General features: G+C 37.6%; 1 protein-coding gene across 12 annotated transcripts in view; it reads right to left on the minus strand.

The window, feature by feature from the left end:
* Positions 1 to 1,106: 1,106 nt before the first annotated feature.
* LOC112452812 (septin-7) overlaps positions 1,107 to 17,488 on the minus strand; it is a 74,175-nt gene continuing 57,793 nt past the window's right edge. For 9 of the 12 annotated variants that reach the window (XM_025013229.1, XM_025013230.1, XM_025013225.1 and 6 more), the window contains 9 exons: positions 15,470 to 15,947; positions 13,392 to 13,599; positions 13,036 to 13,288; positions 12,601 to 12,790; positions 12,069 to 12,234; positions 11,178 to 11,219; positions 9,422 to 9,557; positions 8,954 to 9,117; positions 6,552 to 7,094 (listed from right to left, as the gene is read on the minus strand). In XM_025013229.1, the coding sequence (XP_024868997.1) occupies positions 6,935 to 7,094; positions 8,954 to 9,117; positions 9,422 to 9,557; positions 11,178 to 11,219; positions 12,069 to 12,234; positions 12,601 to 12,790; positions 13,036 to 13,288; positions 13,392 to 13,599; positions 15,470 to 15,947 (1,797 nt within the window). In that variant the 3' untranslated portion in view covers positions 6,552 to 6,934. Of the gene's footprint in view, positions 1,201 to 6,551; positions 7,095 to 8,953; positions 9,118 to 9,421; positions 9,558 to 11,177; positions 11,220 to 12,068; positions 12,235 to 12,600; positions 12,791 to 13,035; positions 13,289 to 13,391; positions 13,600 to 15,469; positions 15,948 to 17,488 lie in introns of those variants that run through there. The other 3 variants (XM_025013227.1, XM_025013228.1, XM_025013226.1) reach the window with 3 other exon arrangements.

The raw sequence follows: 17,488 nt of genomic DNA on the forward strand, positions 1-17,488 counted from the left end.
TGTATATTACATATCAAATAAAATTATAATTTTACGACCCGTTTTTTAAGATAAACGGATAATTCAAAAATACGCATTCCAATTACATACTTGCAATATCAAGATCATAATTTAAGAACACTAGAGTGATCAATTGAACTCATTGTATTCGGCGAGAGTATATTGCTATCGTTTTTCTATTTCAAAAACACGAACTGAGACGTTCTATTGTTATAGTTGCATGACATTGATATGACGAATACCCTCGAATTCTGTCCAGTCATAAACTAACGTATGTGTAATCGCGATCAGCGGAGGGTGACGAACATGACGCTTTCTTATGCAGAAAGATACATAAGCTTAAACGGAACTAACTCGCGCCAAGGAAAGTACGAAAGTTACGTTCTCCAAAAAATTATGCTATATGGGTTTCTTTTTGTACAGTTGTTATCGTGAAGTAAATGGCGATCGCGGTTGAATGCTGTTGAGCGTGATAAGATGATTGTGTATTCTCTCTTCTTCTCCTTTCCTCTTCGATGCCGGATAGTAAATAACGCGAAAAAGCGCAGGCGGACGCCTCTCATCGTAAGAAAACGTTCTCGTTCTTTTTTCTATCTGTAGCTTCGCACGAATCAAGTGTCGCGAACAACAAACAAAATGCAGGCCACTCATGTGAATCTCGACATGGTCCAGGACGATGCATATCGACGAGGATATCGCAGCTAAGTCGCTACTAATCAATCTTACGTTCAAGATCCTCTAATCAGAGAATTTTTGTACTAGAAACTAGGATGTGTACACACATGGATTCTCGGTTCTGTAGATTAATGGATCAACAGCGCGGAGTGATCTCAGAGAGCGGATTATCACGAATCCTGCATGTTTCAGAGCGTCTTAGCTCTTCGCTTCCATAGATCTTCAAACCCACGGATTTTGAGATCTTAAGCGAATATTCTTCCGATTAACGTTCAAGTATGTGATGAGATCGTCGGTTCTTTCACGGAATCGGGATCGCACGTGAATCAAACCTGTTGTTGATCGAAACTACCTAATTCGTGTTTGTTGTCGATATGTCATTAGTAAACAGCGTGGCTGAAAGTGCGATAGCCACGCCGGAGTCGTTCCTGCCTGCCCTATTTCTCGCTGTCTGTTTTTCTTGCCGATCGATGCAATTAGAAGAGACCCTTCTTCTTGTTCTTCTTATCTTTACCGTCGACAGCCCTGAAAGGAGAATTTTCATATCAAGATTATTGTCTGTGTCGCGCGAATCTTAGTTGCACACCGATCGATGCTTTCTGATAATCAGCATATGCATGACACGGTATGTTCGGTGAAGAGAGAGGACGAAAGCGGAAGTGATCTTGATGAAGTCTGCAGCAATAAACTTTGAACTTTCGCCTTCGACTATCTCCTTTTGTGATATCAAAAAGTTAAATTCAATTAAAATAATTTAGATTTTTAAATCAATATGGTAATGTTATTGATGTATGCATTACAATTATATCAATTTTTATCAAATATTTTCGCGTTTTTTTTTACAATTACAAGAGAAATTTATGTTATTATGGACATTAAAGTGTTTCAAAATAATGCGATTATAATACAATATATGCAATACAAGGCGTGTTTAAAAAAAAAAGAACGAACTTTTTAAATAGCGCACCAAGCAGCATAGAGAGTGCACTGCGGCTATGGAGGACACCTAGCGACCTAGCAGCAGGTTTCATTGTCACTTTGTCACTAATCCAACGAACAGCTTGTGCACGAGATCAGTTCAGCGGGTCTAGCTTGACGACTAATATTAATTTATAGAGGAACGAGGCAAATAGCAGTTTGTTGTCAAAACCTGCTGCTAGCTGCTAGGTGTCCTCCATAGCCGCAGTGTTACTCTCTGTGCCAGTTGGTGCGCTATTTAAAAAATTCGGTTTTTTTTAAACACGCCTTGTACATATATATATATAATACATTTCTGTTTGTATTGCACCAAAAGAAAATTCATTATTCTTTACTCTTTACATCTACTTTAGATGTCGCGGGAAAAATGTCAGTTTATTTAACTTACATTGCGCTGCATGTCCTAGAAAAATACAATAAGTCCAGATCTGAAAACGTCGACAGTCTCAACGAAAAATGCCTGAGACAAGACACGACTCGTCATGTACCGTTATGCAAAATTGTTATGCTTATTGTTATCGGCCGTAATGCAAAATAAATATCTTGCGAATAAAAAATCTATTCATGCGAAAACCATGCTTCGAACCCATCCTCTGCTCGCGATCAGGGAGCGACATGCTAATCTCACGTGTGTCCAGAAATCAAGTCCCGCGTTTCCGCTTCCATGCTTCGTTGCCTCCGACTTTTGTTTAACCCTCCCCGCGGCAGATATTAACGTTCGTCTTTCCGCGAATACAAAGATACAAAGTCGTACGTGCCTCGTGATATTTGCACATTTTATGTAAAACTACGGATACATATGCACACCGAGAGCACGTTAACAACACATCGTCACTTTAATAAAAGTCTTTCAAAGGAGGGACAAAAACGCGAGTATAATTTAAAAGAATCCATACAGCTAAATCTGTCGAAAGCAGATCTTGCCAAGTATCTGCTACAAATTTTGTCGGCAGAAAGACTACAGATTTGATACAGATTCTGATATATCACATGATGTCGGCAGAACGCCAACAGAAGTGTAACAAAATCTGTTAATATAACCAGACAGTAAATTGGCAGCAGAAATCGAGCAGATTCTGCTGGAACCGTTCAGGCTCTGCGTGGTTTCTGCTGCTAATTTGCTCACATTGTCTATCAGTAGGCTCTGTCTGCGCGATTTCTGCTGCCAATCTGCTGTTTGATTATGTTAGCAGACTGCTGGCAGAACATAAACTGAATGCGGACGCAGTTGATGTCAATCTGCTGACATGTCTGATCAAATCTGTTACCAATCTGCCGACAGACTGCTATCATTTTACTTACTAGGAAAGTTTTGCTTGAAAATCCGTTTGCACATTGTTTATTTACTTGCGCTGCTCAATTTGTCGTGTGTGAAACATCTACTTTCTTATTAAAAAGTTAACTACCTATACAAAAAGTCGGGTTTAAAATGATGATATGCAATATGAAACGGTAAAAACATTATGCGCATTTGGCAGATTATGGTACATAATAAAAGGCGATGAGGGAAAATTGGGCATTCATTCTTCGCGGATTTTCGCGCTTTAAGAACGCATTTATACATTTATTTTCTCCCTCAAATCCCCACCGCGAGAATCTCTCTCTCTCTCTCTCGCAGTTACAATTTTCCCTTGTTGCGTCGCAAACATTCCGATAAATTAAATAATCGCAAGAGGACTGAAAACGGTTAGTAACTAGTTTTAGGTAAGCATTGCGTTTATTTGCGAGAGGTAAAAAAAGATTATCAATTACGAGAAATTAACAATATACAATTTGCGTGTGATTATTAGTAATAGGCGGTTACATCCTCTACCAAGCTGTCTCCGCTTCCTCTCTTTGGGGTCGAGCCTCCACGTCGAGAAACACAACGTTAGATAGTTGTGCGAGCGATCTAAATTACGAGCATGTACTTTTGAGCAATCGTTATTCGCAGAGTGATGAACGAACGATGATGTAAGAGTAAATCGAACGGATGAGACCGACAGCTTGCTTAGAGTTTACAATCGACTTGAAACTTGACGAATCGCGCGAGTTTATGAACCGTTTGTGTCAACCCTTTATCGCACGTCTTCTCTCGCGACCGGGACATTTTTTTCAGCGATTGTCATTCTAGACGTTTATGCGTATGTAAAAATAACACATTTGGATTAGCAGTCAGGAGTTTCACTTGTAATTTTCATATGTTTTCCCGCGCTTTCGACTGACAGATCAACTTACCTTTGCCACGCCACGCGAAAATCGGATATACGAAGGAACGATAAAGCCGTTGTCTTTGCGAACATCAACGCTCGAGGACATACAAACAAATAGCGGCACTAACAATGATCGGAAACGAACGTGACGCGTCACACTGTCAGCGAGGAGAAAAGGAGGGTTGATTATCACGACGCGGTAAAGGGTTAAAGTGTGCATGTTTGTGTGCGCGCACGCGCGATGCGTATTGCTATGTAAAACGTGTTGGATGAGTACAAAAAACGATGCTCCTGTTTGAGGACGAGTGATACATAATTTTGCGCCTTCTTACGTACAATCTCAAGGTTTATCAAAGTCAAAGTGCCAAAAATACGTTGCTAAATATACATATACATATACATATAAATTGCTAATATATATATATATATACAGGGTGTATCATTTTAAGTGATTCAGCTGAATATCTCTTAAAGGAAAGAGATTGGAAAAATTGTTTCAGACAAAAGTTGTTTGGTTCGAAGGGGGACATAAGATGGTGTCATTGGTTTGACCATGAATGGTCGTTTAAAGCTCACGTGAACGACACCTTTAATTTCTTAAATGGAAACCCATTTTTTTCAATACATATTCTTGTAGCTAATCTCGAGAGCTTTTCAAAACACTATAATAAAGTATTTTTTCGTTAAGAACTTTTGGAATTGTAAGGCTTGAAAGTTCTAGTATTTTGACATAAAATACAAAATATCTTGTAAAACAGTTTTCGGTAATGTTACCTTAATACTTTTATGCGCAAAATAATGAGACAAATCAATTGGTATGAAAAAAAAACATAGTTGCTTTTAAGAAAAAGTATGCAGATGCGTGTTGCAAATTACATATTTTTTCTTAAAGAAACTATGTTTTTTTTTCATATCAATTGATTCGTCTCATTATTCTGTGCATTAATTTTTCGGTAATGTTACCTTAAAACTTTTATGCACAGAATAATGAGACGAATCAATTGATATGAAAAAAAGACATAGTTTTTTTAAGAAAAAATATGTAATTTGCAACACGCATCTGCATACTTTTTCTTAAAAGCAACTATGTTTTTTTTTCATACCAATTGATTTGTCTCATTATTTTGCGCATAAAAGTATTAAGGTAACATTACCGAAAACTGTTTTACAAGATATTTTGTATTTTATGTCAAAATACTAGAACTTTCAAGCCTTATAATTCCAAAAGTTCTTAATGAAAAAATACTTTATTATAGTGTTTTGAAAAGCTCTCGGGATTAGCTACAAGAATATGTATTGAAAAATAGGGGTTTCCATTTAAGAAATTAAAGGTGTCGTTCACGTGAGCTTTAAACGACCATCCATGGTCAAACCAATGACACCATCTTATGTCCCCCTTTGAACCAAACAACTTTTGTCTGAAACAATTTTTTCAATCTCTTTTACTTTAAGAGATATTCAGTTAAATCACTTAAAATAATACCCCCTGAATATATATGTATATACCTTATAAGTTGTGTGCGTATCGCCCAGACCACGATTTACTGAAAGTTCGCATTTGTGTACGCGATGCGGTGACGAAAGTAAGTAAGATTTCGCGAATAAAATATACGTGTAACGAGTCGCGCTTGAGACGTACATCGTGTAACACGAGACGCATAATGACACAACGAAGGAATGTAGATTCGAGAACGAGGTGTCCGGGAAAACGAGAAAACCAGCTGGGATGAGCGTCGTGTAAGAAATTTAGGACATAATTTATTTTGGCAACGAAACTTTCTTAACTTTCCAAGCCAAGACTCTCAATTTTAATCTCCGACGACAAGCTTCTTTCGACTTGCGCCAATTCCTGCTCTTTCAATTAATTTACTGTTAATCAAATGTTGCCAGGTATCGATTTCAACTTTTATCAAAGCAAGATTCGCATCATAATTTGAAATTTTAGCATGTTTCTAGAAACATGCTAAGACCTTCCTTAAAGCTTAATTTGGCAAATACATACTAAATAGCCGCTCGATTACAGAGATACTCGCTAATTAGATATTCGCACAACGTAAGAAACTGACTTTAACTTCGTCCAAGAATGCAACTGCTTGCCGTGCGATTTCCATGTTTTCCAAGACATTCCAAACCTACTTTTCTCGGCTTTAATTAGCGTTAAATGTACGTTGAAGTTGTACGCAATGTCTTCCAACAAGGGTCGTCGACATAATAATTAATTCGAATCGATAACGATTATTATTCCATTAATTAATGCGCGAATGAGACGCGATAGCGAGTGAAGTAAACGCGATACGATCGAATATAAAATAGCGGAAAGATTTACTGCATCGCGCTTGTAAACACACGTCTCATGTCGTACGATGGCTGTATGACGGGCTCATGGACTGTTAGAAACATACAATCACTTTGGATTACGATAGGTCTCGAATGGGTGAGGCGCACGCACACGCGCCTCAGGGCGAGTAAGTGCAGCTTATACCCTGTAATATACAGGGTATATTTACAATTTTTAGATCCATTTAACGCAAAAGTTCAAAATTGATTGAGAAAGGCCATAAATCAAAAGAAATTGATTCAATCACTAAGCTTAAAAATAAAAAATTATATATCTGGAACATAAAAGAATTAATTCGATGTCTCTGTTAAAAATTTGCAGTCTTGAAAAGATGAAGGTAAACTGGTAACAAATCAAAGATAATAATATTCAAAAGAAAGGGATTTTTTATTTCTGTCTTTAATCACTGCTGAAGTAACGTCGACGAATCGTTCAGATAGGCAACACTTACTCTTCTCGAGGATGATAAGATTTTTCTCAACCCTTATTCAGGCGATCGATGTCGCGTGTGTATAGCGAAAACAAAAGACTTCAATTTTACTATTTTGATTTGAGCCACCGACTAATCTAAATTATTTTGATTTTCACTCTTGTTGATCTAAGAGAAGTTTCGAGTGATCCTGTCGCTGTTCAAAAGAGAGGACAATCTCGACTGGATAAGGGTTGATAAGGGTCGAGCGCGAGAAGTTTGCGCGGTGATCTCGGAACGGGTCTCGCAAGCGAGCGAGAGCGTTCTAGGAGACGGTCTCTATTAAGGGTGCTCAGGATGCTGTATGACAAGCTGTATCTGTGCGGGGCTGTCTTGAGGTGATTTGAAACTGGTGTGACGGCGAAGGAGGCTGCTTATCCCTCGGGGCCCCCTCAACGTACCCCCGCCGCCTCCAGATCCCTCGGAGGACATCGATCCCGTCCTAGATCAGGAGGATACCCCGATACGGTATACACACAAGAGAGACAAACAAATCGGACTTTTTTGGCGAACGTATATCCGGTAGCAAGCTACGTACATCCGGATGTAAAAAATATGCGCGAAATTAAGCCTATATGACCCGCGCGATTAGCAACGGGACATTGAATGGTCCTCTGGAGAACGCCGCTGACGTTCTTTGTGCGACGAGTTTTCTGTTCCTTTCTGATTCCGCGGGAACGGTGCAGCAACGTCAGCGGCGATTTAGTGCTGAATGTGCTCATCGGATCTCGACCCAATTATTTAATTTAAAGAAAGATATTTCTCGGACTCCTTTCGATGTCTTTTAAACAACAATCGCGTTGCTTGAATTCAAAGAAAAAACGTTTAATATCTATCTAATATTGCACATTTAATAATAATCCAATATCTTACTATAAGTTAAAATTACAGGAAATAGCCTCATTCAGCGCTAAATGCACGAAAATTATGCGAGTAAAAGTCATAATATATACATGTGCGGTTAATATCGCGTGAATATAAATTGTAAAATAAAATTCATTCGGCGACGATAATCTTAGGGTCGAATCGATAACGATTATTATTCCATTATTAGTGCAAGCTTCGTGAAAGTGATTGGGATGTGAAGGGTCATAAATATCAAGCGTGAATGGAATGTATTGCAGTGCGACAACTATTAAATTGCACATCAAAATCTAGACACTATTAGCGACTACAAAATAGCAAGAACGAAGTCTATATTGTACAATGTGTACTTACTATCGTATCTTTCTTTTACCTATGAATTTTTCTTCGAGACCTTTTTGATAAGAATATTGCGATATTTTACAAAAAACATTTTTTTAATTGAAGTTATTTTAAAGGGGTAGACCACTGTGTTTCAGAATAATTTTCAGGAATTAATTTCTAACAAAATATTTATGAAACACCAGTAATTTTTTTTTATTATCTTCTATACACATTGAAAAAAATTCCTGAATTTTGCTCAATTGCAGTAAAAAATTCAGGAATTTTTTTCTCGTCGCCAAAAATGAAAAAAAAAAAATAAAATGCTCCGTCAGCCGAAAGCCAATACAATGTAGATAATGAGCATATTTTTTATTTTTGTTTCAGACGACTGGTTTTCGCGAAATCATGTACACCATCCGAAAGTCATAGGGATGCGCGAAGCGGCTTAACTCGACGAGTTTTATATTTATTTAGGCAACAAAATTTTGACACGTTCTTCAATGTGTATAGAAGATAATAAAAAAAAATTACTAATGTTTCATAAATATTTTGTTAGAAATTAATTCCTGAAAATTATCCTGAAACACAGTGGTCTACCCCCTTAAAGCATTTGAAGTTATATAAAGCGTTAAGTATCGTAGATTTGTTTTACAATTTCAATTCATCGAGCTTTGTTTAATGATATTAAATAGCTTCCGTAATGAGATCTCGCTATAACTTCGTTACGGCAAACTCGACTTCATTTTTGATAAACGATTCCGCAGCCGGAAGAAGATACGGTGGCAGAACATAGTGTACAAGAAAGCTATCAAGCTGCGTCAGACTCTAATTGCGCTGTATGCTTTTTGCGTCAATCAAACCGGTTATCTAAACTCCGAGAACCATACTAAATCACCAGCGGCTAAGCATCAAGCGATATATATGTATAACTTCGTTGATCGTTTGTATTAGCGATAAAAAAATCAGAATAAAGCTGAATATAAAGACATTTCCAACAAAAAATTTCGTGCGAGAAACAACGATATACCTTCCTTGATATTATGGAGAAATAAACGTGTAAGAGTGCAAAAAACACAACAACTTTTCTCGTATTCGTCGGTATAGGCTACTTACTCTTTCGAATTCGCTTCTAAGCTGCGTCTACGTAATTCTTCAATACTGTGGCCGGTCTGTTGCTCCCAGGCAGTTTTTTCCACCTCAAACGCTCGTCTCTTTTCCTCGAGTTCGCGCACTTGCTGCTCCAACGAGCGTCGCATTTGTTCGTGCCTTCTCTGTAACTATTTTCCGAATTTCCCGTATCTCGATATTAGTGTTACTCGAACAATTACGTTTCGCCAAATAATGCATAATAACAAACACCACTAGAGATAGGACAAAAATTCGCGCCAGTTGGGAATAATTTCGTATTGGAGCAAACGAGAACATTGATCAAATAAAATTATCTTCTAAAATTCTAAATTAGTTTTTAATTAATTAAATGATCAATGATAATAGTCGTACAATTTGAGCGAATTTTCACTAATCTTGACTTATATAATCCTAGGATAAAAAAAAGTAATATCGGTGGTATGTTTGCCTTACATCCGCCTCGGAATCCTTCAACTTTTGCTTCTTCTCGCGAACTTTCATCTCGAAAACTTGCTCCATCTCCGTTTCCATTTTCTTCATCTTGTTATCGTGCTCACGCTTCTCCTCTTCCAGCTGCGCCAACGGGTTCCTAAAAAGATTCAAGTAGATTCAAAATAAAATGTATGAACTAATGAAATACTGGATACCGTACCGTCGGAATACGGAATACGGAATACGGATATAGAATAACGTGTGTGACATTTAGGAGCGTTCGGCACATAGCTAATTGTTAATGAGCGCTACTACTATATTTAATCTCACATGAAAAATCTCGTTAGCTCTTTGCAGTACAAATTTCGGAATTTCATCCTTTAAATTCTGGTGAGATAAACTTTCGGTCCTTTAAAAGAGACTATAAAAACTTTAATTAACTACACAATTAATTTACTACAATTGTATTAATATAGAAATAATTTTTATATATGAGCGAATTATTGAATAATGATTACATGTGATGCTGCAAAGAGATAACAGTAGGTAAATCATATTAACCGACGTGGCATCATCATGGAAAAGTCACACGTTCGGTATGACGAGGCTACGAATATTCCGAGAAATAGAGACACATATTTTCTATAAATGTATTCTTTACCGTGAGAGATAAAAAATAACAATAGAATAACTATTCTCGGTAATAGCGCGATAGAATAGACAATCCATCGGCGATAAGCTTGTAAGTGTTTTGGGATTGTAATCAGTTAAGGGCTAAATGCTGGAGCCTGGATTTGCGTCGAATTGATGTCACGCAAATTACAGATAATATTTGGTTCATTATTGTATCATGGTAATTAAAACAATGCTCCAAATACATGAGATCCGATTACATTCCGGAGGTTTGTTACAAAATTCATGCAGCGCATATCATTACTACATATATAGAAATATATAATTTTATATATTTATATTGCGTTCAGCGTTTATTAAATAGTATGAGAATATTCTATGTATCACCGATTCATCATTGACAATATTAATTCTTTCTTATATTTTTATTGCGATACAAATTAGGGAAGATTACCATAGTGAAATATTCAAAGCCACAATATATTTACAGGTGTTATAAAAGATATTGTAAAAGTAGCTAAATATGCTTCCTCGTTATGTAAGGGGACTACTTGTTACATGTTGTGTTATAAATACTAATGCAAAAATAAACGCACATAAATATAAGGGTGTCAAGCAAACCTAAATAGTGTTACGTTCAATGTGGAAAATCTAATGTACTAGTTGCTCTCTTTTTAAATAACATACAATAATTTGTATCAAGTATTACTTCGGAGAGCTCACTGGGCGTATCAAATGTAAGCGCTAGATCGATCTCTCGCAATATATAAATCAGATGCATTTTAATTTTATATTTATAGAATGCATTACAGTCATTACACAAATACAGAGTTGAGAGAAAATGCACGGCTCTTATATGTATAAGTTATAAACTGAAATAATTGAATTACTATTCCAATTTAATTATTTATCCTGATATAAAAATCAATTAAAATTACGGTCAGCGGATTTAGAGCGTACGATGTCTGTTTCATTAATTTTCTTTAATATTCTTTTATTACATTTTTTTGCTTTTAATCTTATGATGTACTCAGCGCAGTGAGTCCTCCTAGATTGGAAGATCACGGGAAAAGTCTCGAAACTCGACAAGGCTTGTGCACACAAAACCATAATATATCCTTTTGAGCCTTATTGAAGGACTTACCACACCGTCATGAAACTGTTCATCACTCCTGGAGGGCACAAACTGACCAATAAGAAATTCACCATTAAAATTCGCACGGGCGACACGCTGTCGAAGGGTTGGTTGGTTCGTTGGTCCCTTCCGCTCCCTCGGCAGCGTTCTCGTGTCTAATCTACGGATATAGATCTCGCTCGCGATCGAGATACGCTAAGATAGTTCAAACGCGAGAGTCACTGGGGACTTCAATAGTTTGCATGCACAACCTTTCTCTGAATTCTCTTCAGGACGATAAGAAAAAATGGAAAGACAGAAATATACCGTGTGATACAAGCATGTTTCGAACGGTTACACGCAATCGACTCGCAAGAATCACAGCGTCGTATTATTGGTAATACTGAAGCTCGAGATAAACGATCATTTCATCACGCATACACAGTCGAGTGCTTCGCCGAGATACACACTGCGTGCTCAAATCAAACTCAACGAAACAACTTTGCTTATGTTTCGAATAGAAAAAGTGAGCGTCGTAACAGCGAGCGAGCCCTACTAAAGGAGATAAGTAGTCGTCCCCGTCGTCTTTATCACGTCCGGCAATAACATTAATATTGCGCCACTTAGGGACAGGTGAATTAATAAATTAGACCGCATTACGCCGATATGAGACTAAACGGCTGTCATAGACACTTGTTTTTGGGGCTGTAGTTTTTATCACTTGACTCTAGCAACGAATGATCGGATTTACTCTAGATATTTACATAAATAATTAGCACATTTTATTTTTTTTCTTCATTTAACTATATGACGCTCGATTTATCTATTTCGACAGAGAACAAGACACATCTACTTTTTGACAAAACTATTCTAATACAGTAATCAAACGAATAATGAGAAATCCCATGAATTGTTACTTACTTATTTGAGGCCTTTGTTGGTTTGCCGTCTACGCCTAGACCGGCCAAGGTGCGACACCTGAAGTTTTCGTAGTGCACGTTATTCGTCACGTCCTTCAAATCCTGCACGTGCGTTCTTACTACCATGTTTCGGAGCGCAATGAAGTCGCAATGTTCTAGATTCTCAACTTCGCACGGAAATGAAATAGAAACAAATGATAAAAAAACGATATATACAGTTTATACATATAAAGAAAGAATATACCGATCATATTTCTAAGATTCGAATGACCCTTAGATGTTTATTTATCTATTTAATTTTATTTTCTACATACTATTTATTTTATATTAATATAGATAGTGTAAGAGCGCGCAAAGAAACTCTTAAACTAGATATAACAGAAGTGAAATAAAGTGTAGTTAAACGTTTAAATGGAAAATTTGAAGATATAAAAACTAGCTGGACGAGCTATTCTGTAGTTATCTAAATGATTATTTTTATCCAGCAATATAAATTATCGTCCAATTATTTCGATTCAAAAATATGTATGTACCTTCTGCAATTCCCCATGGATATTTTCTTCCTCGCACTTTCTTCCCATCGTGTTCGACGACTGTATTCGCTCCCACGACTGCGAATGGCACTCTGTCCCTTAATAATTTATGGAATTTGTTGTCCTCTTCCTCTTCGACCTCCGGAAACTCGTAGATTTTTATTTTGTGTTGCGCAATCTCATTCAAGATCTGGAAAATGAGACAATAATTAAATTAATAATTTACAAAGGAAAATACATGAAAAGAAGTTTAGACTTATTGGACTGCTTTTAAATATATTTTATTTACAGATTTATCTATTAAATTAAGAAAGTCTTAAAGATTTTTACAATAACTTCTGATTGTGATGTATTACTTTTATATCTCCTATACTTTTCAGACAAACAAGATTTTTTCTTTTTTTTTAATTATAATGTATTGTAAATGAATTATACCTGTTTCTTGAAGTGTGCGCACTCATCCGGCGTCATGGTGTCTGCCTTAGCAATAACAGGTATAATATTAACTTTGTCGTGGAGACGCTGCATGAACTCCACATCAAGTGGCTTCAATCCGTGACCAGAGGGCGCGACGAAGTAGAGACAGCAATGCACTCGACTGTCTGGGATCTGCCGTCTCGTCACGCGGGATTCCGCGTTGAGGAACTCCTCATATTTCGACTCGATGTAGTCGATTACTGGCATCCAACTGGACAAAAATAGATGATGTTAAGTAAGCTGTCCAAAGACGGATGGATTTGATGGAATTTAATCGCGAGCTTTTTTTATCGCTTTGTCAGTGGATGTAGTACCAGTTGCTGTTGTCCACAGCGTCACCGAAACCAGGGGTATCAACGACCGTGAGAGTAAGATTGACGCCATTCTCCTTCAGTAACACTTTGCTAGTTTCCACGGCAACTGTCTTCTTTATCCTGAGACTAGGTCCGGGATATTCGGCACTGTATATGTCCGCCAGGAACATGGAATTAATCAAGGTGGATTTTCCGAGACCCGACTCCCCTATAAAAAATTTAAAAGACTCTTTAGCACGCTTTGATAGATATATGTAATCTTGGGATAATTTAATTTGTGCGAGATTTTTTAAATTAAAAAAATTGAATAAGAGATGACGCAAATTATATATAATTACAGCGTAGCAAAATACATATCTTAATGACTCACATAATGTGATTAAACATTTACAGAAATGTACACTCTATAGTTCTAATTATAGAAATATTCTAAAAGATATTTATTAATTAATCGTGCAATATTAAAAAATTTTAAATATATCAATTAAGATATATCAATTGAAATAAATCAATTGAAATATATTAACTAAAATATATCAATTAATTTCTTTCAAAAAATATATCCTTCTGCAAGGATATTGTTTCATAAATATTTTCTGTAAATTAATGCATCTAAAAGTTGTAATCTTCAAAAACAACTTGAAGAACTTCCTAGTTATTAAACGTCATCGAGACAACGATCATTAATCTCAGTCCAAGTATTTAAAATGGACATTTTTAACAATAAGATGTCCCACGGGGATCTAATGGATCCGCGGTCAAATAAATTCGGTGACCGAAATGAAATGAGATGAAACGAATGCCATGACCTCTTAATGCGCAAACCTTGAACCAGGCGAAGTGCCGCGCCTACACCTTCAGCCAAGGATAAGCTCTTGAATTGCTCTATTTACGGAGAAATGGCTCCGCTTGCTGGCTAATAATAGCCCCTGCACGTAGCAGACCACGGTTTCAAATTTCTCCAGACCCAATGACACTCTTTCACACCCGCGTGCATGCGCTTTGTTCAAGATCGACTGTTTAGTCAGCACTTTTGTCACTGCCTCCTTCTCGAATTCCCGGCCGATTCTTAAAATGTTTTCCGTGTCATTATTGCATATAATATATTTTCAGGCACACACTAATTTTATTTCATAAAAGCCTCTTTATCATTTGTCATAAGAAATATAGATAACTGGACAAATACGTCATATTCTCATGTTAACGGCCTTCAATTACACCGCTCTACCCGTTGAGGAAATCGGAGCCAAGTGATAAATTTAAGAGCGGCAGAGAGAAGGAAACACAGGCTGCAATTAACGATTTATGGCTTTTTTCAATCGGTGAAGTTGCAAAGTCGCTACGCGATGCGTTATTGCCGCAAATTGACCACTGATAATTTGCAATAAATAACGACGAAATCGACGTAGAGGAAGGATTCAACAGGAGGATTCGTCGACGAAGGTTGGAATTGAGTGTGTTCCGCGGACGAGCATGTGCGTGAGAACCGCTGAACCTCGGCGACAACCTTGATCTGACGAACGAGGAGAGAACTAAACGAGAGAGACAGAGAAAAACTCGCACGTGCTCGGCAGATGGGAGGTTGCATCGCGAGATGATATTCCCAAAATGGGAATACCGCTGCAACTACCGAAGAAACGGATTCCTTTGTCCTTTTTCCGGTCTAGCTCTAGCTCTCGCGAGACAGATGGCCGTTGTTCTTCCGTTGCCGCATAATAGACATTTTAATGCCCAGCTCCCGTGAAGTGGGATCGCGTTTCCCGCCGCAAACAGAGATTCGACCTCGATAGTACTCCGCAGTGCTTCCACGGCCACCGCGATTATGTCTTATCGATCCATTCGAACAAACGTTGCTTTAAAAAAAATTCTCGTGTACGCGTTTGCATATTTTACAAAGCATAAATATCGGTTGATTCATTACTCTCGAGAGTAATAATTCCCGGTTACAATTAAACCACAAATTATCAAATCCATATTAATACAACTATGTCATTAATAACTTGTAGGTACAATTCGTGTCAAAATTATTTAATCGTGCGAACAACTTATCGGAATTTTTATTACGAACTATCACTGACCTACGACCATGAGGGTGAATTCAAAGCCCTTCTTTACGGCCTTCCTATAGACCTGGTTGGGGAGATTCGCGAAGCCGACGTAGCCGTCGAGCTCCTTGGGTTTGGTGGGCGGAGTGGGTCGCGCATGGTGCAGCAGACTAGTCTCCTTGTTGCTGTCTTCTTTGGAGGAGATCGCGGTACGTGCCGATTCGCGCCTGTTGCTGTCCTCCGAGGCGTCGTTCGGGATTGTCGTTGCTGCGGCCGGCAGCCGCGATTTTGCGTTGAGCCCAGTCAGGGCCCCGCTCGAATATACCGGCGCCGTGTTCGGAGACGTGAGGCTGCTGCTAGCTGTCGTGGCGTTCGCCACCGACGACAAATTGTTCACCTGAGAGCCGGGGATTTGTGTCGGCGGCTGCGGTGGCGGCACCGACGGCACTGACGGCGATGAGATTATCCCCGTGCTGTCGCCCTTGAAGAATAACTCACGTTTCGTTTGGATCTGCGAAGAATAAGAGAATAATCGATATTTCCTTATTGCATTTATCGGGCGCTTGGATTCCTCGAGAATCTGAATGGCATTAGCTGTTAGCTATTAACTCTTTCAGTACGGAGATTGACTATAGTCACTGTCCATTATATTGCTCGGTGCGGCCGAGCAGTGATTATAGTCACTGCCCACATGCTGCTCACTGCGGCCGAGCAACTTGAAATGTTAACTTGAAATGTTTCTGTTGATAAATTTTTTAAATGTTTTTATTATTGAGTGTTATTACGTAATAATTGAAAGCGTTGAATGTCGAGTGCCTAGCTCTCTCGGCCGAATCACGTATATCGGCAGATCGACCTGATCGACGCTTCGGCCACTAGAGAGCCGTTCGCGTTCCGGTTGCTGCCGAAAGGATTAACTGTTTTACATAATTTCGAGAGAGAGATATACGTATTTTTTTTTAAAGTATAATACAAGCTATATTAATGTTTATGGCACTATACATTTCGATCGCTTTAATCGGGATTTTTATTCACTTATTCCTATTTTATTCGGCTTGAAACCAAAGGTAGGTCTCATATTTTAACAATCTAATATTAATAACAATAACATTGTTATTAACAATAACATTGTTATTGTTATTTACAACACAACAAAAAATTACTTTTTTTCGAGCACAAGAACGAAACTAGTCGTTTCCGGTAGTTTCTTGGATGCTGAATACGATCCCGTTTGTCAAATTGCTTCTCCTTCTTCTTTTTGGTTAAGATGATTCCCAATCCCTCACGGGATCAATATGTCACGTTCTTGCCAAATTGCTCTATTACATCACAATATTGAGAAATTTGCAGTTAAAATTGCAAAAATGGGCTATCTTATAATTATACAATATGTGACGTGTTGGAGAAGTTTAATTGTAATCAAAATTAAATATGTTGTTGGGATTTTCAGCTCTTAAAGTAGTTCTCTTGTCCTTATACTAGAGAAAATCGACTTTCTATAGATTTTCTTAAAACTGTGAATATACGTTAATTTAGGTGTGCTTTATGCGTGGTATAAATTTCAGTACCTCTTCCGGTATTAAAATCAAGATACTGAGCCTCAAAGTTTCAACTTTTACTAATGAAAAGGTTATCCAGGCCAAACGGTAAGAGGTACGAGGTTAACCAAAAGGACCAAAGTTGCTCCTCTCGTCGAGTTCTATAAGGAAAAAATGTCAAAATTAAAAAAATTTAATTTAAAATTTTTTTTTGGTAAAAATTGAGACTTTGAGGCTCAGTATCTCGATTTTTTATACCGGAGGAGGTACTGAAATTTATACCACGCATAAGCCACACCTAAATTAACATATATATTCACAGTTTCAAGAAAATCTATAGAAAATCGATTTTCTCTAGTATAAGGACAAGAGAACCACCTTAACACGAATTTGTTGTGTCGATTATGGTTAAAAAGATGTTGATGATTAACATAGAGTCTATTGCGTCAAAGTTGCGACCATTAAGAATCTACAAAATATTTTTAAATTATGTTATTCAATCTTAAGAATTTTT

Source organism: Temnothorax curvispinosus, unplaced genomic scaffold, assembly GCF_003070985.1.
Source record: "Temnothorax curvispinosus isolate PA1 unplaced genomic scaffold, ASM307098v1 QBEX01003693.1, whole genome shotgun sequence".
In the NCBI taxonomy this organism is placed as follows: Eukaryota; Metazoa; Arthropoda; class Insecta; order Hymenoptera; family Formicidae; genus Temnothorax; species Temnothorax curvispinosus.